The sequence below is a fragment of the Populus trichocarpa genome, chromosome 19 (genome assembly GCF_000002775.5).
Source record: "Populus trichocarpa isolate Nisqually-1 chromosome 19, P.trichocarpa_v4.1, whole genome shotgun sequence".
Classification (NCBI taxonomy): Eukaryota; Viridiplantae; Streptophyta; class Magnoliopsida; order Malpighiales; family Salicaceae; genus Populus; species Populus trichocarpa.
The window spans coordinates 15,208,243-15,232,729 of record NC_037303.2 but is presented as its reverse complement, the minus strand read 5'-3'; the positions used below and the strand labels follow the sequence as shown (position 1 = coordinate 15,232,729).

General features: G+C 30.9%; 1 protein-coding gene and 2 long non-coding RNA genes across 3 annotated transcripts in view; 2 read left to right on the top strand and 1 right to left on the bottom strand.

Annotated features, from left to right (window-relative positions):
* The first annotated feature begins 7,206 nt into the window (after positions 1-7,206).
* LOC127904805 (uncharacterized) lies at positions 7,207-8,092 on the top strand. Its single transcript, XR_008058238.1, has 2 exons — positions 7,207-7,740; positions 7,774-8,092. It is a non-coding gene; the product is annotated as an uncharacterized LOC127904805 (long non-coding RNA).
* A 3,312-nt stretch (positions 8,093-11,404) lies between these two features.
* LOC127904806 (uncharacterized) lies at positions 11,405-15,912 on the bottom strand. Its single transcript, XR_008058239.1, has 2 exons — positions 15,764-15,912; positions 11,405-11,534 (listed from the first exon to the last, which is right to left on the bottom strand). It is a non-coding gene; the product is annotated as an uncharacterized LOC127904806 (long non-coding RNA).
* The window catches only part of LOC127904804 (uncharacterized), a 40,182-nt gene continuing 27,205 nt past the window's right edge, over positions 11,511-24,487 (top strand). Inside the window, exons 1-2 of the mRNA XM_052449693.1 lie at positions 11,511-11,534; positions 15,764-16,278. Coding sequence (XP_052305653.1) covers positions 15,774-16,278 — 505 coding nt within the window. The 5' untranslated portion in view covers positions 11,511-11,534; positions 15,764-15,773. The remainder of the gene's footprint in view (positions 11,535-15,763; positions 16,279-24,487) is intronic.

The window sequence follows — 24,487 nt, the reverse complement described above, 5'->3', positions numbered from 1 at the left end:
TTTGTTGGTGGTGGGCGAAACATGGCATCAAATATGCTTCCATCTCGAATCTGACAAGAGGAGTATTGAACGTGGTGTAATGTTTTCTCATTAAGTTGCTTCACTTGCAAGTTTCGTTAATTGAATTTGTGATGCCCATCGATCCTCTTAATTTGCCATAATTTTTAATAGTGTGATGTACTGTCGTTTCGTTTCCTTCCTCTTCTATTTCCATCTTTAATAAACACAAAGGATTAATAATAATAAAAAACTTAAAAAACTCAAAGAAAAGCTGGTGGTGTTCGTGTAGATCACAATTGACACAGATTCTCTGCGTCTTCCTTAAGCGATCATTTCTTCTATTTATGTCATGTTTCTTTTTGTATTCTTAGAAAAAATTTAAAATTTTTTATTTTTCTCTTTAAATTAATATATTTTTAGTATTTTCAATCATTTTAATACGCTAATGTTAAAAATAATTTTAAAAAAACAATAATAAAAATATTATTTTAATATATTTTTGAATGAAAAACATTTTAAAAATCGATGTATCAACAATTCCAAACACCCCTGTATACTATTTGTTTTCTGTAATTGAATCGCGATAAAATAAATACTTTACTCACTTGTTTGTGATAGATTATTTATTGGGTAACGAAAATTATGAAACGATGATTTAAAGTCATTGAAATAATAATGAAATGATTTGCTTTCTATAATGTTCTTTACTAAGAATCTCAATAATAATAATAATAATAATAATAAATCAATATTTTTCTTTATAAAAACTAAACATTTTTGTAATAATCCAAGCCTTTTTCAAGTCAATCCTCAAGTCAAGTTATAACTACGTAAAAACCACTTCTTTTTTCTTTCATTTTCACTTGATAAAAGGCACCATGAATTGTGTGTTCCCTGCTCATATATGACTAAAAAATGTAGTAATTAGCAACCGATCACTCCGTTACAAATAATACTAAAATCCGTTGCTAAAATAATTTAGCAACGGAATCAGCAACGACAAATATCGGATGCAAATTTGTCGTTGCTGATTTTTTAGCAACGGAAATTCCGTTGCTTACAATTAGCAACGGATTTTCCGTTGCTAATTTTAGCAACGGATAATCCGTTGCTATTTTTGTGAATCAGCAACGGATTGTCCGTTGCTGATTAATGAATTATTTACAATCAGCAACGGAAAATCCGTTGCTGAGTATATTATTTTTAATAAATTAATTTTTATTTATTTATTTAAATGGCTTTTAATTTATTTATTTAATTATTTATGGATATTTTAAAAGTTGTAGAATATATAACCAACATAAATTAATATTAAAAATAATTGCATCACTAATACAAAATGAAATAAAAATAATATTCATATTATAAAAATTCAACAATTTCCAATTACATCAAGTCAATAATACATGCACAAAAAGGATTCGATGTAAAGAGATGGCCTTAATTTGAGCCTGGACTGATAGCAAATACAAAACGACCATGAAGGTTAAAGGCTTGTAGAGAATCATCCAATGGCATGCATAATGATTAATGACCAATAAGATCTTCAAAGATGTTAGAACAAATTCACTGATACGAGGATTGCTCCAACCAATTTCCAACTGGATTGTATTTATGCTTTTGGAACATTCTCAACCATGAACAATACAAGCTGTTTCTGTGAAATTTTCAAACCATATTCACTGCTCTTTTATCCTCTTCTTCTGGAAAAAAAAATTTTCACAGGTTTATTAGAAAGAGAATCAACAATTTCCAATAATTTCCAATAACACAGAAAGAAACATAATTGAAAACAAAATGTTAAATGGCAATGGGCAAACTCAACTCTCACGGGTTTATTAGAAATAGAATCAACAATTTCTTATTACACAGACTTATCAGAAAGAGAATCTGATTTCGTTTATCTTATTGCGTAGCTAGCCTTTGAAAGCAAATAGAATTGCAAAACCACTAGAAAAATGTTGAAAAAACTCACACAAACTTCCCTATCAGCAGGTTCTAAAGTCACAGTCCTTCCTAGATACTCTGTTGTGCCTCTATGGTCAGTGCTGTGCTGCCTATTACCAGAACAAAAAACATCCACCAATACATTTCACTAACAAATACTCCCTCCAATATATTTGTATTTACGAGTAAGAGAAAGAAACCTTGGTAAAATACACGGCGATATCCTTTGATGAAGCCAACGATACCATCATCGTAGTTAAAACCTGCTTTCCATATTAGAGACCCATATACAAATACCCACAACGACCCATTTTTCCATGTTTCTCCTGCATAACACAAAGCAAAATAAAAGGTGGATTATTGCAACGAAAATGATCTGATTGGGTGGTGGCAATGGTGCTGGAGGTTGTTCCCAGATTGAGACTTTGTTTAGAAATTTAGTTGAAATGGTATTTTTAAAAAAATTTAAAAATAAAATTATTAAACCGTAACATCTACTGTATTTTCAAACACCTTCTGAATAAATGGTTGTTGCCCTTTGTGATTGGTGAAGACAACAGGATTTGCTCATCGGTATCATCAAACAAAAGATAGATCTAATGTTGCAGGCGATGCAAGAAGTAGAGCGGTGGGAAAGCGGGGACACAGGACAGGCAAATACTTGAGAAAGAGTAGCATCCAGTGTGGTCAAAACTCCAGCACTAATCGGTTAATATTGAAATTAACTTAACTTTCAAGCACAAAATAAAGAACTCACACCAAACAAGTATCAACGCTATGATGGAAACTTCTCTTCTTTCTTTCTTTCCCGAAGGGGAGAGAAGGAAAAAAAAGAATCCCAAAAGAAGAATGAATTGAACTGAAGGGGCGATAATAGATCTGGTGCGATGTTGCCATGGGTCTCTGTTTTTGGTGGTTTACAGAGAAAGATTTAAACTGTTAAGATGAAGGAGAAGAAGATGAAGAAAAAAAATTAGGAATGTTGAAGACGAATGAGAAAAAATGAAAAGTTTGGGACAAAGGAAAATCAAATCGATGAAGAGATGGTGGTTTTTCTACAGCTATGCATGTTATTAGGGACGAAGAAGATGGGAAGTTAATTAATTTTCGGTTGCTGGTTTTGTTGTTCTTTGTTTATGTTTCTAAGGGTGTGGGGGTTATTAGGGATGAAGAAGATGGGAAGTTAATTAATTTTCTTTGTTTTGTTGTCCTGTAGGTTTAGAAAGCAATGGAGAGAAATTCAATGGTTGAGATTTTATTTTATCATAAGTAATCAACGGTTTTTATAATTTTGATTTTATATTAAAATTTAATTAATTATTTTTTTAATTAGCAACGGATTATCCGTTGTAAACTTTATGTTGTCTTTAGCAACGGATTTTCCGTTGCTAAAATCTGTTACTAATATTAAAAAAATAATATATATTTAATCCGTTGCAAATCAGTTACTGAATTTAGTAACGGATATTTCCGTTGCTAAATTCAGATGCTAATAGCCTTTTTTTTAGTAGTATATCTCATTACACTCTTCGTTTCTCGCACTCTCTTGATTCTCTTCCTTACCCAGAAACTCTCCTCCCCATTCATTTCTATACAAATCGCAGCCTACCCCCTAAGCAATGGAACTACTAACTTTTCTTTCCACATATATCAATAACCTTTATTCTCAAAAAAAGAAATTTCTGGTTTCTGATGCTGTGTCTGATTACATACGTTCGCCTTTTAATCTAACTAAGAAATCTATAGCCCACGATGCAGTGTCTGATCTAACCCGTACAAGCTTTCTGATCAAATAACGAAATTTCTGGCTTCTGGTGCAGTGTCTGATTTCAACCACAAGCTCTCTGACCTAATAAAGAAATTTCTAGCTTCTGATACAGTGGTATATGTCCTCCAATGGTTTAAGAAAGAAAACGTTCCTACAATGGTTGCAGTGGTAGTGATAGTACTCCTGTTTCTTAGTTGCTGCGGATGTCTTGCCAAGATTGTTGGTAGTTGCTGCGGATGTCTTGCCAAGATTGTTGGTAGTTGCTGCGGATGTACATGTCTTGCCTGGAGCGTTCGTAGTGGCTGCGGATGTCTTTCCAGATGTCTTTCCAAGAGTGTTAAAACAATGAAAGCACCAGGGAGGAACTATCGCATGCCAAGGAGTAATTTTGAAGCAAATCCTTCTGCTTATTTTAGGGACTTGCGCAAGGGGTAGAAGATATATATCGATATGGTTGTTTAATTCCAGTGACTTCTTCACCGGCAGCAGACCCTCTTTTCTTCTTCTCTTCATCGACCCTACTGTATTTTCTTCTTTTCGTGTGTTTTTTCAAAAGCTTTGATCTGTTCTAGTTGATGCTTTGGGGGCTTAGTAGGATGTTATGCTGCATGGGATAGTCTGGGCTGGGGTGAGCTTGCTTCAACTTGTATGTTAATTTCAATATTGAAGTGAATTGGTCTTCATATATGATCAACCATATCCATTTCATCAAGGAATAATAATTAATGGTATTTGCATCAAGAACACGAATAACAGAAATCAATGAAGGGAGAATAAATACCGTTTCCGGCCCCAATTAAAAATAAACATTTTATTGAATGAAGATTACTTTTTTTTTTTGAATGATCTATATGCTTATAAACATAAAGTTATGTGAATAATTTTTTAATTAGAGCAATTTGATAAATTAATTGAACCCATCCTTAAGATATGGGCAGTACCGGATGCGTGGAAGTGGGACATGACAATAGTTTTAAGAAGAGAAAATTACCAGTAAGTTTAGTAGTTCAGAAAATAACAGAGCAATGGATTCTATAAAAAATTTCATTGACCAATATGTTTATATTTTAAATTTATTTTCCTATAAAATTATTTTTTGTCGTGATTTATGGAATATCCTTTTAAGCATTAAATTGTCATGTACCACAATTTATTTACTTTTTTGTTAAAAAAATATAAATCTAAACCTTTATTTCTTCATTTTATTATCAGATTCTTCAACTTGTATTATATTTTTATATTTCATCTTTTTTATTTGAATTTTTCAAATGATAGGCTTTATAAATTTTAATACTAAGAAAAATAAGGTAAAAGAAAGTATGATGAAAATCAAATACGGAAATAAATGAATAAAAAAAAAAGGTTGCCAAAGAATCTTTTATTAATGGGATGTTAGATGGTTGATAATATGTATGATATATATATATATATATGTTAGATAGCGAATGTGGTAAGATACGAAAATTTGAATCAAATCACTTTTGCTTTGTGAAAGCTAACATGGGACCCCAAGAGGCCACACCATAATGTCTTACATGCTTTATGAAACCTTGCAAGACGGAAATTAAGTCGATTATATTTATTAAATTTATTTATTTAAATAATATTTTTATTCAAGTAAATAATAATAGAAATAGAGATATATATTAAATTAATTAAATAAAATATTATTTAAAAAACACTATGCAAAACTACACATATTAAAAATATTATTTTAAAATAAAATTTTTTATTTTTAAAAATAAATTTTATCTATATAAAAGATAAAAAAGTTATAGTTGAATCATAAAAACTCTTCAAAATTTAAATGCGTAATAATAAAATTATTTTAAAAAAAAACAGAGACAATGTACTATTAGGCCTAATCATTTCATCAGATCCACGCGCGGGCCTACCGTAGCAGGTCTGAGCAACTAAACTCTTGTTTTATTGGTTAAAATTAAAATATACGGCATGTTTTTTACCCCCAATTTTTTCTTAAATCAGATAACATATAATTTGATTTGTCTATATTTCAACCAATATGATCTCATGATAAGCATTACCCAAGTTTCTTTTCTTTTGCTTTGTTTTGTTAAAAGTAATAAAAAGTTGGTGGTGGGTGGGTAGATGACAATTGACACAGATGCTCTGAAATATCGAAAATTTTCGAAAGTTAATTGAAATGATTTTGTTTCTATTGTTTGGTCCCACTTGGAAATTGGTGCATAATTTGGAAACTAATCCAAGGGTTTTAAGCTTGATCAGCCAAGCAAGCGAAGAGAGAAAGAGTCTTTTTTTTTTTTTTTTAATTTGTTTATAGTCTTCTTTAAAAATTTATAGTCTTCTTTAAAAATCTTCCAATCAGTTCTATCAATCAATATTGTTAAACTTGATCCAATCACTGATTTAGTCAAGCTATTAAGTCACTAATTCATCAATGAGTCAATAATCATGCTGGAGTAGTTGGATAGTTGGCATTATAATATATGCATGTCTTGCCATATGTGAAGCATAAATAAATAAAAACAAAGAAAATTATGCTATATTCTGTTTTGCTTTGTTTCTAGCTTCTGCTTTCTTTTTTCTATAGTTGGTGAGTTGAACATGACATCAATTCTAAGAGACGCGTACATCTAAAATATGACTGACACTCGTATTTTCCAAATTACATGAATATTCACAGTTATTAAATTAGATTGATTCAAGAAATTTAAGATCCGGATCTGACTGATCTGAGCTAAGTTTGTAATTGAATTCAGCATGATGACAAGATCTTCAAGGAAGGTCTCAAATCATGGAATAAAGAGAGAATTTATTCTATTTAAGAAGTTTTGTGTAAAAATCTTTTCCAACAAATTTTTTTTTCCCTGTGTTGATACCATTTGCGTAGTAAGGCCCTATCTTATGTTCTCTGATGTGTTGCATAAATCCTACTTCCCTACGAATGCTTTTGCTTTTGCTTCTGCTTTCTTTTGTCAAAAGTGAGATTTTCCCCACATCAACACGATATTTCTCAAATATGATATAGTAAAAGAAATTGTGCATGATTACACGATAAAAAATCAAGATTGATATGTAAGATGTTATTTTGAAAGAATCTAGGTATTGATTGGGTTGAATTCAAGTCAACTAGGTTATTGAATTAATTTGAATTTTTAATTTAATTAATATTTTATTTTTTTTTGAATTTGAAACAAACTGGTTTAGGCTCTAGATTAGCCGAACATTAAATATGATTTTTATTATTTTTTAAAAAATCATTGATATAATCAAACTATTACTTCTGCTGTTTTTTTTATTTTTAATTATACTCATAAACATTCATGGTTATCATTGATATAGTAATTGAATTATACCCGATTCAATGAGTTGTTTTAGAAAAATCTAATTAAGTTTCTGTTTGAATTAAACATTTTGTCGATAATGTCAAACATGTTCAATTCAGCCTCATAAATCAATATTTAAAAAAAAAAAACAAAACATCGCAGTCACTCAATACTTTTCCAAGTCCATCCTCAAGTCAAGTTATAACTACGTAAAAACCAATGCTTTTTTCATATATTTTCACTTGATAAAAGGCACCATTGATTGTGCGTTCCCTGCTCATATGTGATTACACTCTTCGTTTCTCGCATCCTCTTGATTCTCTTCCTCACCCAGAAACTCTCCTCCCCATTCATTTCAATACAAATCGCAGTCTACCCCCTAAACAATGGAACTACCAACTTCTCTCTCCACGTTTTTCCATCACCTTTTTGATCTGATAAAGAAATTTCTGGCTTTTGGTGCGGTGTCTGATTTCATCCACAAGCTTTCTGATCTAACAGATACATTTCTAGCTTCTGATACAGTGGTATATGTCCTCCAATGGTTTAAGAAAGAAAACGTTCCTACAATGGTTGCAGTGGTAGTGATAGTACTCCTGTTTTGTAGTTGCTGCGGATGTCTTGTCAAGATTGTTTGTAGTTGCTGCGGATGTCTTGCCAGGAGTGTTCGTAGTTGCTGCGGATGTCTTGCCTGGAGTGTTCGTAGTTGCTGCGGATGTCTTGCCAGGAGTGTTCGTAGTTGCTGTGGAGGTGCTGCCACGAGTGTTAAAACAATGATAGCACCAGGGAGGGACTATCGCATGCCAAGGAGTATTTTTGAAGCAAATCCTTCTGGTTATTTTAGGGACTTGCGCAAGGGGTAGAAGATACATCGATCCTAAGCCTCCAATATGGTTGTTTCCAGTGACTTCTTCACCGGCAGCAGGCCCTCCTTTATTCATCTCTTCATCGACCCTACTGTGTTTTCTTCTTTTCGAGTAGTTTTTCAAAAGCTTTGATCTGTTCTAGTAGATGCTTTACGTTTACATTTGTTGCAAGAATAATAATTGATGGTATTAATTTGCATCAAGAGCACGAATAACAGAAATTAATGAAGGGAGAATAAATATCGTATCCGGCCCCAAGTAAAAATAAACATTTTATTAAATGAAGATTACTTTTTTTTTTTTTTTGGAATGATCTATATGTTTATAAACATAAAGTTATGTGAAGAATTTTGTAGAGCAATTTGATAAATTAATTGAACCCCTCCATAAGATATGGGCACCGGATGGGTGGAAGTGGGACATGACAATAGTTTTAAGAAGAGAAAATTACCAGAAAGTTTAGTACTTCAGAAAATAAAAGACCAATGGCTTCTATAAAAAAAATTCATTGACCAATATGTTTATATTTTAAATTTATTTTCCTAATAAATTATTTTCTCGTGATTTCCAGAATATCCTTTTAATATTTACTTTTTTGTTAAAAACTAAAATATAAATCTAAACCTTTATTTCTTCATTTTATTATTAGATTCTTCAACTTGTATTATGTTTTTATATTTCATCATTTTTTATTTGATTTTTTAAAATGACAGGCTATACTACAAAAAATAAGGTAAGAGAAAGTATGATGAAAATCAAATACGGAAATAAATAAATAAAGGGATGTTAGATGGTTGATAATATGTATGATATATATATGTTAGATAGCGAATGTGGTAAGATACGAAAATTCGAATCATCTCACTTTTGCTTTGTGAAAGCTAACATGGGACCTCAAGAGGGCTCACCATATATAATGTCTTAGAGTTTGTTCGGAAGTGTGGTTGCGGGTACTTTTTAAATAACTTTTCGTGCCAAAATGCATGCCAATAATGCTTTTTTATTTTTTAAAAATCATTTTTAACATCAGCACATCAAAACGATCTAAAACCTACAAACCATATTAAATTTTAGCAAAAAAAAAAATAAATTCAAATGTTTTGGGAACGCAGGTTGAAACGCGTTCCCAAACATGCTCTTACATGCTTTATGAAACCTTGCAAGACAAATATTTAGTCGATTATATTTATTAAATTTATTTATTTAAATAATATTTTTATTCAAGTAAAAAAAATAGAAATATATATATATATATATAAAATTAATTAAATAAAATATTATTTAAAAAATACTATGCAAGACTGCACATATTAAAAATATTATTTTAAAATAAAATTTTTTATTTTTAAAAATAAATTTCATCTATAAAAAAATTAAAAAATTATAGATAAATCATAAAAACTCTTTAAATTTTAAACACATAATCATAAAATTATTTTTAAAAAAAAAACTAAAAATAAGGTACTACTAGGCGTAATTATTTTATCAGAGCAGATGCACGGGCCTACTGTAGCAGATCTGAGCAACTAAACCCTTGTTTTATTGGTTAAAATTAAAGTAGACAGCATGTATTCTACCCCAATTTTTTCTTAAATTAGACAACATATGGTTTGATTTGTCTATATTTCAACCAATACGATCTCATGATCAGCATTACCCAAGTTTCTTTTCTTTTGCTTTGTTTTGTTAAAAATAATAAAAAGTTGGTGGTGGGTGGGTAGATGACAATTGACACAGATGCTCTGCATCTTCTTTGAGCGATCATTACTTCGATTAAATACTATTTGTTTTCTATAATTGAATCGCGATAAAATAAATTCTTTACTCACTAGATTGTCCGTGATGGATTACTTTATGCAACAAAAATTGTGAGTCATTGAAATGATTTTGTTTTCTATAATGCTCTTTACTTGAAAAATCGAAAATTTTCGAAAGTTAAATTGAAACTAATCCAAGGTTTTTAAGCAAGCTAGCGAAGTGAGAAAGAGTCTTCTCTCTCTATTTTTAAAAAAATTGGTTTATAGTCTTCTTTAAAAATCTCCCTATCAATCGATATTTCTAAACCTGACCCATTCACTGATTTAGTCAAACTATTAAGTCACTAATTCATCAACGAGTCAATAATCATGCTGGAGTGGTTGGATAGTTGGCGTTATAATATATGTATGTTTTACCATAAATAAATAAAAACAAAGAAAATTATGCTATAATATTCTGTTTTGCTTTGTTTCTTGCTTCTGCTTTGTTTTTTCTATATATAGTTGGTGGGTTGAACATGACGTCAATTTCAAGAGACGCGTACATCTAAAATATGACTGACACTCGTATTTTCCAAATTACATGAATATTCACAGTTATTAAATTAGATTGATTCAAGAAATTTAAGATCCGGATCTGACTGATCTGTGCTAAGTTTGTAATTGAATTCAGCATGATGACAAGATCTTCAAGGAAGGTCTCAAATCATGGAATAATGCCGAAGAACAGTTATGACAGCAAAAGTTCAGAGTTCACCGACTGAAGCTGGGGAAAATAAAGAATGCTAAATTCTTTCATTTGTCTGCAATAACCAGAAAGAAGAAGAGTGCCATGCATACTCTTCATTAATGTTAATGGGAAGACTGTATCTAAGCCTTCAGAGGTGAAGAATATTGAAATTGTTTGGGAGTGTGATGTCGTGCTGTTGGTTTGCTGGAGCTATATTAATGGTGAAGTATCATCATGGATGAACGGAGATAAGCTATAGGAATCTTGAATGATTTGTTGGTTTTGATCCCATTAATTAAGCTGCTGGGAGCCATGCTGATTTAATCCTTAAAGAAGCATATTGATGCTGGTAATCTGGAGTAGAATGTGGCTGGGGCTGGAGATCTCTTTCTTTTCAAATAACAGTCTTGTTTTTCTTCGGCTCTGTTTTGCTTCAGTACCTTATGAAGTTACTTTTCCCTGGTGACCTCTTGCATGGGTCGTTTACTTTCCTGCCTTCTCTAGGCTCAATCTATTTTGCTTGTAGTGCAGTTCTTAAAATTTTAATAATAATAATAATAATAAAAGAAAAGTAAATGATTTTTGAATTTTTAAAATGATAGGCTATATAAATTTTAATACTAAGAAAAATAAGGAAAAAGAAAGTATGATCAAAATCAAATACGGAAATAAATAAATAAAGGTTGCCAAAGAATCAAGCTAACATGGGACCTTGTTTTATTTTTTTTAATTGGAATGACAACATGTTTTTTATCATAATTTTCTAATTTTTTAAAAATTAAATAATATATTATTTGATTTGTTCAGATTTCAATTACTGTGATCTCATCATGATAACCATTACCCAAGATCCTTTTGTTTTCTTTTGCTTTGTTTTGTTAAAACTCCAAAAAAGAAAGAAAGATGGTGGTGGGTTCAATACATTTGACATGCATGATTGCGCGTCTTCCTTAATGATCATTACTTCAATTAAATATTATTTGTTTTCTATAATTGAATCACGTTAAAATAAATATTTGCTTCAAAACTACTCTTAATTGTGTGTTCCCTTCTCATATCTCATTACACTCTTCGTTTCTACTTTCTCGCATCCTCTTGATTCTCTTCCTAACCCAGAAACTCTCCTCCCCATTCATTTCTATACAAATCGCAGTCTACCTCCTAAGCATTGGAACCACCAGCTTCTCTCTCCACAAATCTCAATTACGTACCTTTGTTATCTAATAAAGAAATTTCTGGGTTCTGATTACATACCCACGCCTTTTGATCTAACTAAGAAATTTATAGCTTCTGGTGCAGTGTCTGATTTCATCCGCAAGCTTCTGACCTAATAATGAAATTTCTAGCTTCTGAAACAGTGGTTTATGTCCTCCAATGGTTTAAGAAAGAAAACGTTCCTATAATTGTTGCAGCGGTAGTGGTAGTACTCCTGTTTCGTAGTTTCTACAGATGTCTTTTCAAGAGTGCTAAAACAATGAGAGCACCGGGGAGGAACTATCGCATACCAAGGAGTAGTTTTGAAGCAAATCCTTCTGCTTATTTTAGGAACTTGCGCGAGCGGTAGAAGATGTATCGGTCCTAAGCCTCCAATATGGTTGTTTCCGATGACTTTTTCACCGGCAGCAGACCCTCTTTTCTTCTCTTCATCGACCCTGCCGTGTTTTCTTCTTTTCGTGTGTTTTTTCAAAAGCTTTGATCTGTTCTAGCTAGGACGTAGATGCTTTGGGGGCTTAGTAGGATGGTATGCTGGGCTGGGGCCGGTGAGATGTTTCAATAATGAAAGTGAAATATTGGTCTTCATGATCAACCATATCCATTTCATCAGTTCATATATATATATATATAGATTATATTTACATCTGTTGCAATACTAACAATTACTGGCATTTCCATCAAGAACACGAATAACAGAAATTAATGACGATTACTCTTCCTTTTTTTTTCTTTCTTTCTTAATCTCTGGAATTAATGATCTATATGTTTATAAACATAATGTTATGTGAAGAATTTTGTAGAGCAATTTGATAAATCAATTGAACCCCTCCATAAGATATGGGCACCGGATGCAATGGCAGTGGGACATGAGGTTTGAGATTTGAGAAGAGAAATTTTATGTGACATTATGGACCGGTTGAATTTAATAATTTTAATATTTAATTTTATTTATTTATTTAATTAAATAATAATAAAATTAAATATGCATAAGAATAAAATTAAATAAAATTTAAGAAAAAAATTATGAAGGGTTTCATAAAATTAGCATTTGCTAATGTTATAAAAAAAAATGTTATAAAACAAAGTCAAAATTTAGCGGCATTTAATAAAATAGCATCTAAAAAAAATTTATTTATTTATTTTAATGAACTATATAATTAGTTAGGGGATATTCTGGCTTTGGCCCATTTTCTTTCTTGGATAAGGCTTATGAGGGTTCTAGAAAATGGGCTGGCTTTAGTTTCTTTAGGTTTATTCAGCACGGGCGTTGGGTTGCGTGATGGACTGTGGGCTTCGATTCTCTTGGATGAATATCGGGCTATAGCTTTATTAATCTGGGCTATATGCTTTGGGTTGTATCCATGGGTTTAATGGGTTTGGGTCAAGTATATACAGATTCAAGGAGAAAAAAAGAAACAGAAAAAAGATAAAAAAAAAATATAGTAAAAATAAAAATATCATCAAATTTATATGAGTATATATTGTGCATCGTGGCCAAGTTTTTTTTTTTTAAAAAAAATATTTTTTGCATGCATATTTAAATTTAATAACAAATTTATCAATTTCATTAATATTTTATCCAATAAACTAGCCCATTGAGACTATATACCAAAAAAATTAAAAAAGCTCATGTTTCTTTTCAAAAAGAAAAAAGAAAAAAACAATGATAAAAAATTATCAATTTACAAGATTCTTTTTAAGCAAAAGGTACTGGGAGCCAACCTAGACTTTCCTGGGGCTTGCCCCAACACCTAAAGAAATGGTGGGCGCCCAAAAGTGAAGATTATTTTTTATACTTCTAGGGCCCAAAGCTTAATTCTTATCATCCATGTAGGTTCAACGCTTTTTTTCTTAACAACATTGATGAAATCTCTCATTTTAAGGATAAATAATATTTTTATATATTTTTTTAAAAAGATTTAAATTCAAATATGAGATAGTATATTTTTAGCAATTTTGATTAAATATTTTTTTAGGATTTAACATGTATGTTTTTGGCGAGTATTTTATTTTTAGAAACTGAAGTTATTTTCTGAATTATTTAAAGACCGATATTAAATTTTTCAAAAAATATTAGAAATTAGAAATTAAAAATATAAACTAAAAACAATGAGAATAATTAAGAATAATTAAAAAAATAAATTGAGAAAAAATACATAATAAAGGTAAGCTTTTATAAGAAATGATGATACAAGGATGATGCATTTTTTGAATAAAAATTGTGATACGAGGGGCCATCCTTGAGTAGCCCCAATTTTATAGGAAAGCTCATTGAAATCAAATTAAATAAAAACATGAAATTCAATTATCAAACAATCTAATGTTTAAGGGAGAGAAAGATGAATTTTTTTATATAAAAAAAGCAATGAAATAAAAAGATTCGAGTTAACCTAGGTAAACCCGCTAATCCTGCTATCATGAACATATGATTGAGATAACCCCATAAACAAAAGTGATAAAAAAAGCACACCAAGATCAATTCCTAATAAATCAAATGTTAAAGGATGAAAATGAAAAAAAAAATCAAAATTTAAAAAGGACCTAAAAAATGAACAAAATCAACCCATGTTAACCTTCAAAATTATAACTCTGGTCATGAGCCCGGGACCAATCCTATAAAAGGCAAACCAAAATACTAACGAAGGAAAATTCTCAATCAAACAAATGCTAAAAGATAAAAAAAAACAATATAAATGGATAAAAAAAATAACAGTAAAAAAATTCATCTTCTTCCCTAGGCAACCAACCTTAATTAGACTTATTACAAAAGCATAAACTTTTTCAAAAAAGATCACCACTAGTAATAGAATGGGTTATATAAGCCGCCCAAAGACGGTGAGAGATTTACTTTCCTTCAAACAGCACATGTAGCCCACTCTGTCACCATTGGTTACCTTATTTAGTGTCATAATCGAAGTTTATTTGTGTGCATTTCTTAAAAAGTCGCAGTTAGGAAGCTAACATGGACCTCAAAAGGCTACACCATAATGTCTTTCATGGTTTATACGTACTTTCATTAGGTGGCAGTGGTAAACAAATTGTTAAAGGAAAAACTAACCTGAGCAGCTATAATATAATATGTTTAACATTTTCATACTCTGTTTTTTAAGATATTATTATAATATTCCAGTCCCCGTATGCATGCATATCCGTCTAAACCACGATGCGATCTTGAAGAAAAGATTTAATTTTTCTACGAGAAATGTCTGGTGATCTTGAGCTAAGATATTAAATTGAGAGATCTTTAAGACTTTGAGAAGTTAATTAATTGAAATGATTTTATTTTGTTTGTTTGGGCCCAAGTGGAAATTGCTGGATATATAATTTGGAAACTAATCCATGGTAATTCCAAAAAATCTTAAGGGTGTGTTTGTTTTTTCTTCTATTTTTGTATTTACTATGGGGCCTGTCACTAATTTTTTTTTAAAAAAAAAAACAAACATACGTACATTAAATTCTTATGAATAAAGAAAATACTTTTAGTATTCTTTTCTTTTGGCATCTCACAATTAAATATTGAACGTGGAAATGATTCCTCATTAAGTTGCTTCACTTGTAAGTTTGGTTAATTGAATTTGTCATTTTTGCCATAATTTTTAATAGTGTGATGTACTGTCGTTTAGTTTCCTTCCTCTTCTATTACCATCTTTAATAAATCCAAAGGAATGATAATAAAAAAATCAACCTTAAACCTTTGGGTGAGCCAAAGGAATAAGAATAAAAAACTTAAGAGTGGTCTCATGATCACCATTACTAAGTTTCTTTTCTTTTGTTAGAACTCAAGAAAGAGTTGGTGGTGGATGGGTAGATGACAATGGACACAGATATTTCTCTGCGTCTTCCTTAAGTTTCGATTAAATACTATTTGTTTTCTCACTTGTTCGTGAAACGATTTTGCTTTCTATAATGTTCTTTACGCTTAAATAAATCAATATTTTTCTTTCATTTTTGTAATAATCCAAGCCTTTTTCAAGTCAATCCTCAAGTCAAGTTATAACTACGTAAAAGCCACTTCTTTTTTCTTTCATTTTTACTTGATAAAAGGCACCATTAATTGTGGGTTCCCTGCTCATATGTCATTACACTCTTCGTTTCTCGCTTCCTCTTGATTCTCTTCCTCACCCAGAAACTCTCCTCCCCATTCATTTCTATACAAATCGCAGTCTACGTACCCCCTAAGCAATGGAACTACTAACTTTTCTTTCCACAAATATCAATAACCTTTATTCTCAAAAAAAGAAATTTCTGGTTTCTGATGCCGTGTCTGATTACATACGTTCGCCTTTTGCTCTAACTAAGAAATTTATAGGTTCCGATGCAGTGTCTGATCTAACCCACAAGTTTTCTGATCAAATAAAGAAATTTCTGGCTTCTGGTGCTGTGCCTGATTACAGGCGTTCGCCTTTTGATCTAATAAAGAAGTTTACAGCTGATGCAGTGTCTGATTTCATCCGCAAACTTTCTGATCTAACAAAGAAATTTCTGGCTTCTGAAACAGTGGTATATGTCCTGCGATGGTTTAAGAAAGAAAACGTTCCTATAATGGTTGCAGTGGTAGTGATAGTACTCCTGTTTGGTGGTTGCTGTGGAGGTGCTGCCAAGAGTGTTAAAACAATGAAAGCACCAGGGAGGAACTATCGCATGCCAAGGAGTAATTTTGAAGCAAATCCTTCTGCTTATTTTAGGGACTTGCGCAAGGGGTAGAAGATATATATCGATCCTTACCCTCCAATATGGTTGTTTCCAGTGACTTCTTCACCGGCCGCAGACCCTCTTTTCTTCTTCTCTTCATCGACCCTACTGTATTTTCTTCTTTTCGAGTGGTTTTTCAAAAGCTTTGATCGGTTATAGTAGATGCTTTGGGGGCTTAGTAGGATGTTATGCTGTATGGGATAGGCTGGGCTGGGGTGAGCTTGCTTCAACCTACATGTTTAATTTCAATAATGAATTGAATTGGTCTTCATGATCAACCATATCCATTTCATATATATATATATATATATATATATATATATAGATTATATTTACATGACAATTGGCATACATGCTTGCGTCTTCCTTGAGTGATCATTGCGTCTTCGTTAAAATAAATACTTTTCTCACTTGTTTGTGATAGATTACTTATTGGGTAACGAAAATTGTGAAACGATGATTTAAAGTCATTGAAATGATTTTGCTTTCTATATATAATGTTCTTTACTCGGGATTTCGAAAACTTTCAAAAATCAATTGAAATGATTTTGTTTCGTTTAATTTGTTTGGTCCCAGTTGGGAATTGGTGGATTATTTAAAGTCATTGAAATGATTTTGTTTTCTATAATGTTCGTTTAATTTGTTTGGTCCCAGTTGGGAATTGGTGGATAATCTGGAAGCCAATCCAAGGGTTTTCCAAATTACTTGTTTATTATTATTTGTTTATAGCTTGTCTCAGCCAAGCATGCGAAGGGAGAGAGAAGGAGTCTTTTTTTTTTTATTATTATTATTATTTGTTTATAGTCTTCTTTAAAAATCTTCCAATCAATTCTATCAATCAATATTTTTAAACATGATCCAATCACTGATTTAGTCAAACTATTAAGTCACTAATTCATCAACGAGTCAATAATCATGCTAGCTGGAGCTATATTAATGGTGAACTATCATCATGGATGAACGGAGATAAGCTATTAATGGTGAACTATCATCATGTAATCTTATATTTAAAAATCTTAGTTTTTTTTTTCAAAAAAATAAAATTATAAAACTTTAAAGGTATACATATATAGTCGTGTCAGCCATTAATCTATTAAATTATAAGATGTATTATAGATCTGGTTGAGTTTAATAATTTTAATATTTGAAATTTATTTTTTATTTGATCAAATAATAATAAAAATAAAAATAAATATGTATAAGAAAGAAACCAAATAGAATTTAAGAAAAAAATCATTATGAAGGGTCGGATAAAATTAGCATTTGTTAATGTTATAAAAATAAAGTTATAAACAAAGTCAAAATGGAGGGCATTTAATAAAATAGCATTTTAAAAAAATTTAATTTATTTATTTTAATGAACTATAATTAGTTAGGGGATATTCTGGCTTTGGCCCATTTGCTTTCTTGGATAAGGCTTATGAGGGTTCTAGCAAATGAGCTGGCTTTACTTTCTTTAGGTTTATTCAGCACGGGCCGTGGGTTGCGTTATGGACTGTGGGCTTCGATTCTTTTTTATGAATATCGGGCTATAGCGTTATTAATATGGGCTAAATTATTTGGGTTGTATCCATGGGTTTAATGGGTTGGGGTCAAGTATATACAGATTCAAGGAAAAAAAAATAAAGAAACAGAAAAAAGATAAAACAATAATATAATAAAAATAAAAATAACATCAAATTTATTTGAGTATATATTGTGCATGGTGGCCAGGTTTTGTTTTTAAAAAAATGTTTGTTGCATGCATATTTATTTAATAACAAGTTTATTAAGATTTCGGTTTAATAAACTAATTCATTGAGATCATATATAAAAAAAAAAACAAATAAAAAAATCATGTTTAAAAAAAGATGATAAAAAGTTATAAATTTACAAGATTCTTTTTTAGCAAAAAGGTGATATTATTTTTTATACTTCTGGGGCCTAAAGTCTAATTCTTATAATCCACGTAGTTCAACGCCTATTTTCTTAATAACATTGATGTAATCTCTTTTTTAAGGATAAACATCATTTGATTTATTTTTATACGTCTCTTTTTTTTTAAAAAGGGATATATGTGTAGATTAATTTAAGTATATTTTTAGCAATTTTGGCAAAATTGTTTTTTTGGATTTAACGTATACATCTTTGGTAAATCTTTTATTTTTAGGAATTGATATTATTTTCTAATTCAAATCTTTTTAAAAATATTAGAAATTAAAAATTAAAATATAAATTAAAAACAACGAGGATAATTAAAAACAATTAAAAAGATAAATTAAGGAAAAATACATAGTAAAAATAACTTTTTATAAAAAAAATAATTTAAAAATGATGTTTTTTTTATATACATAACTAACCCTTTATGTAAATATCGATAATCATAATTACCAGATGAAACTCTCACTTTTCTGCCGTATACTTTTCCACTGAGATGCCAAAAATGACCATCCTTGTCTTACTTGTTTCCCTAGTCTCCCCAATTTCTTGAGTCTGACAGCGTTGGTCCTCCATTATCTAGTCAGTGGAGTGGAATATTTGGTAACCCTCCATTATCCCCTTGAGCACGATAGCGAGCTACCATTTGTTGTCTTTCTTCAGTTCCTCTGCCGTGTGTTAATATTTTTCTGTTAAAATTCTAGAAGCTCTCGTTCCATGCAGTGATAAAAACAGCATATTAAAGAGAACCTAACATTTTCTGTCAATATTTATTTTGATTTTAGTTAGAGATAGTCAAAATATTGGGAATTATTGTAAATCAGGATTCGACCGAGAAAACAAAATATATTGGGGTTCACTTGATAATTGGTATATGTATAATCGAGGATTAATCCGAGTTTTCATTATGCTATCTAATTAACAAAAATAAAAACAGCTCTTGTTATTATCAATATGGAAAACACCGTATTTGACAAAGTTAATTTCTAGTAAAAGGCCATAAAAAAAAAAAAAAACTCTTGTTCTTACCATTTCAAAATTAAGAGCATATTTGACAAAGTTATTTTATATTGAAGAAACATCCTTGTTTTACTTGTTCCCATGGTCGTTACGGGTGATCCATAGATCACTTCTCAATTTCTTGAATTTGACAACGTTGGCCCTCCGTTGTCTATTTACGTGTAGTATTCGGTAACATTCTCGTCAACCTCATGGAAAAAACTGCAATGGTATAATTTCTCATCGTACTTGACACTTGCTCAGGAATTCCACGGAATACGTAGTATGTGAACAAAAGGGTCAACGTTGTCAATATCTATAGGACTTGCACACATCAGGAGGGAGAGCCCACAATATTGTTGCATCCTATGATTCGGAAAGGGAGAAGAAATTATTGGCGAGTCTGAAATTTCATAGCCAATTATCCTAATTTCATAATTAGGATTAGCTGCAAGAAGTTGAAAAATGGGGGAGGAAGATTAATGTTTGCGTCATTTTTGCTTCCTGTTCTTGAATCATTTCAGCCTAAATAAACCGAGCACTTGTATAAACGACCCCCCAAGTAGAATCATGCTATAGCTAAAATGTAAGTAAATATTCTCTACTTACAATGGAGACAGAGTCCCGAGCTGCGACAGCTAAAATGTCTGCACATGAGACCACATTCCCTTTGCAATCTTCATTGACAGCTATTATAATTTTTTCAACCAAATTCTGAGGCCTTCGGATTTGAGTGAATTGAAATTGGGAAGCGCAGTCTTCTCGCTAGTGAAGTTGTCTGTGTCACCTAGAAGTACTGATCCATCGCAAACCCTGCAGCCAATACAGAAATTAAAATATGAGACATGTCTTCATATTTTAGTAGTGATAGTGATTTATGAATATGTTCTCCGTACTGCTTGAAATTGTGCTTATATTATATATTTTCATTATCCACCATTAATTTCACGTTGATAAACCAAGTTTTTAATAATATATTTTTATTAAAAAAATACCGGATTAAGAAAAATTTACGAGTATAAATTTTTAGAAAAATAAGCATGTCTCAGTGAAGATGCGTTGGGCTTGGTAGTGTTCCAAGCCCTGAGATGCTATGTCTGGCGTTAGCAAAACTCAGAGACGATTGGGCTTGGCAGTGAGCCAAGCTCCAAGATGCTGGGCTTGGCAGTGTGCCAAGCTCCAGGCACGCCCAAAAAAATGACCACTATCTATTAGCATGCTCAAGATAATGACCACCCTTCTTTGAACACGCCTAAGAAAATGACCATATCCTTCTTTGGCATGGCCAAAAGAATTAATGACCATTCTCTATTGGGCACGCTTAAGAGAATGAACATTCTCCATTTGTATGCCCATAAGAATGAGAGCATAATCCTCCCTTGGGCACACCCAAAGGAATAACCATCATTCCTTGGCATGTACAAGGGGGTGACCCTCCTCTATTTGGTCTAGCCTATGGGAAGAACTTAGTCTCTATGAACTCAATAACATCCAACGTAACCCTAATTTTCCTATACCTTTTAGACATATAAAAGTCTTACAGCGACCCACCAAGTACAGAGTATAAACTATTAACTACCTTAGCTAGGGATAATGGATAAGATTGCTAGGACTAATTGATTAATTGATTATCCAACCCGAGAGCTCTATTCTTAGGTTACTTAGATTTTTGGGACACAAATATTAATTTTTAGGAACTCATGCATGAGACTCGTTTCCTTCTCTCATTTTAAGGATAAATGTCATTTTTTATAAGTATTGTTTTTTTTTAAAAAGGATATATGTCTAGATTTAAATTCAAATATGGGTTACGTATACTTTTAGCAATTTTAATGAAAATCTTTTTTAGAATTTAATGTCAACATCTTTGATGAGTTTTTTATTTTTAAGGATTGATGTTATTTTCTGATATGTTTAAAGACTTATATCAAATTCTTCATAAAATAATTAAAAATAAAAAATATAAATAAAAAACAATGAGGATAATTAAGGACAATCAAAAAGATAAATTGAGGAAAAAATATATAATAAAAATAATATTATGTAATAAAGGATGATATAAAAATAATGTCTTTTTTTTTTATATGCTTAACTAATCCCTTAAATCAATATATATTTTAGAATCTCTAATTTTCTTTAATTAATAGGAGGAGACTCAATTTTCCATGATATATATATTTTTCCTCTTGATTTCGTGGGAGTCCCAGCCGTCGTCCACTGAGATGCCACAATAACCGTGCCATTTTTTTAATATCAATTCTGATACGAGGGATCATTTTTTGTTTTACTTGTTTCCCTAGTCTCCCCAATTTCTTGAATCTGACAACGTTGGTCCTCCATTATCTATTCAGTGGAGTGGAATATTTGGTAACCCTCCATTATCCCTTTGAGCACGATAGCGTGTTACCAGTGATTTTGGATATTTGTTTTCTTTAAAGAGTCTCAAGTAATTAAATATTAAACTTACTTTGACAAAGCAATCATGGAAATGCAAGCGAAGTAATGACTCTCAGACACAATATGTTAAATCTTAGGGCACTGTAAGTATATATAGGTAGTCAGGGAGCAAAGCGACATGTGAAGGGGTCAAAATAGAAGCAGCTGCTGAAAAATACAATAAGGTGAAATTGCAGCCATAGGTATTAAGCTCAGAAACTTTAAGTGAAATTGCAGTACTAGTGCACAACTAGCAGTAAGGTGCGTGTGCTTTTGTAGTCAGACACAAGAGTTTGCATTAATTGTAGTATTAATGGACAAAAAGGATAGACTAACACCTCAGGAAATGGTGGTTAATCACGCATTTCGATACAGTTCCAACACAAACACAACGAATTAGAGATTGAGAACATCTGAAAATAAAAGGAGAGAACAGAAAAGAATTGTAGTATTCATAGTTTGACTAGCGTTAGTCACTGATCAATTTGATTGATATTTTGAGTCATAAAAGCAGATAAATTAAGCTCTATTCTCCAATTCAATTCCCTTCTTATTTACAAATGAATCTTGCAATCAAATTCCATTATCTTCATCCATTTCAGAAATTCTTCAATTCAGTTTTTGCAGCAAGTAATGATAAAAGAAAGAATAAGCACATATATTCTTTATTTTGCAGCAAGTTACAGATTTTGTGTATATGAAAAGTGTGTGCGGCGGTAAGTATGTTTTCTGAGGGTGCAATAATAATTTAGAATGATTTGAGTAGACCCTTTTCTGCATTGCCATATATAGTTTGCAAATAACACTCGCAATTTGATTCCCATGACATTACATGAAAACATAACGAATTTCAATCTTTTTCAATAGAATTACGTTAGCCAACAAGGGAAAGATAATGTAGGCGGAAGCTACAAGTACAGTAGCGAAAGCTATAAGTACAGTAACAACACAGAAAACATCGAAAATTTTAGACAATATCACTCATCTCTCTCTCTAATTTACTGGTTAATGTTAAGGAACATAAAATTCTGCTCACTTGTCCTAGTGACATTGTCTGCCATTGCAATGGTCGCTTTTTTTTATAACAAAAGGAAAAGCAAATACGATCTCTGTTTAGAGACCGTACAGTGATAATTTTCTTTTTTATCCAAACACAAAAAATATATATATATATATTTAGTTAGCTAAATAACTTTTATTTTTTATATTAGGTTCATATATAATTGTATTTTAAATTAACTTTGATTTTTTTAGGAGTTAGAATAACCTGTTTTTCACTCATGAAGACAACTTTTCATTTATTTTGCATGAAAAAATTAATTTCACATCAATTTTAACTAAATATATATTTTAAAAAAAATTATAATTAAAAATATAATTTTTAAACTAATTGTTTTATAATGACAACCACAAAAACTACAACAATGCTCAACAAGAATAAACATGTTTCTTTCTAATTTCAATTTCAATGCTTGCTTCAGATTTCCAGAAGTGATTGACCTGTTTATTTTTGTAACGCTTGTGATTGTTCCAACAACACAACTCCAGAGCATTGCTTTCAAAGTTGAGAGAAATTAATATTACATTGACCTATAAGATTGCAAGAATTGTCAATAATTCAACAAGACAGGACGTTCTCATCAATGTCACAAATAAAACGCAAATTGAAAGAAAGATTCTCAATTTCTTCCAGAGAATTAGGTTAGCCAACAAGCTCAAAGAAGACAAACCTCTTTCTCAGCTAAAGATTAGGAAAGGTTTCAGAATGCTTTTGATCAATACTTGTTCCTGTATGGAGATACATGAAAAAAAAAAAATCAGAAATGCACAGACTTGCCATTGATTGGCCAATGAAAAATGATGTCGCAATCTTCCTAGCTAGATAGCTACTGTTATTCTTAGCATTGCCGTGAAACTCGGCCATCACTACAACATTTAACAGTTTTACCGACGGAATTTTTCCGTTGGCGTAAAACACATATTCCGTCGGTAATTAATTTACCAACGAAATCACCGACGGAAATGATCCGTCGGTGAATCTTTCATCGGTAATTTTTTATCCGTCGGTAAATCCGTTAGTAATAAAAAAATATTATTACCGACGGATTTACTGACGGAACAAACGTCTCGGTAATAATATTATTTTATTACCAACAGATTTACTGATTTAATTCCGTTGGTAAATATTTAAAAACATTTTTAAAAAAATTCATTTTATAAAATTATAAAATAATTAAATCAACATAAATCAACACTATAATATATACTCAAAATGCTTGGAAAAAATAATAAGAAAATCAACTCAAATAAATTTGCAATAAATAAATAAAACAAAAAAATAAATTCAACTAAAAAAATTCATATGAAAAAAATGAAGTTGCAATTGCTAAAAATTTAAAAATCCTATAAATAAATCAACTAAAAATTGATCTCATATGAAAAAATAAAATCTCCCAACAACATTTATACAATTATTAAGAACAAAAACAATTAAAAATAAAATAAAAAACAAATATAGTGAAAAAAATCATGAAAAAAGAAGAAAAAAGAAAAATCTTACCTTAATGTAGTTGTAAGTGAAGCTAAGGAGAGAATTTTTTTTCGTAAAGCATATTAATTAAAAAAAATAAGAGGATAAAAGAAGAAAGAAGAAGAAGACATACCCGAGCATGGAGGGAAAAAAAAAGATGAGGAGAGAAAAGAAGAGAAAGAAATAGATATTGATGTTTTTTTACATATAGTGAAGAAGAAGAAGAAGAAAAAGAAGTAGAAGAAGAAATAAGTCTCTTGTTAAATAAGGGGATTCAGGCTTTTTATTGTGATGCGTTAGCGACGGATTTACCGACGGATAA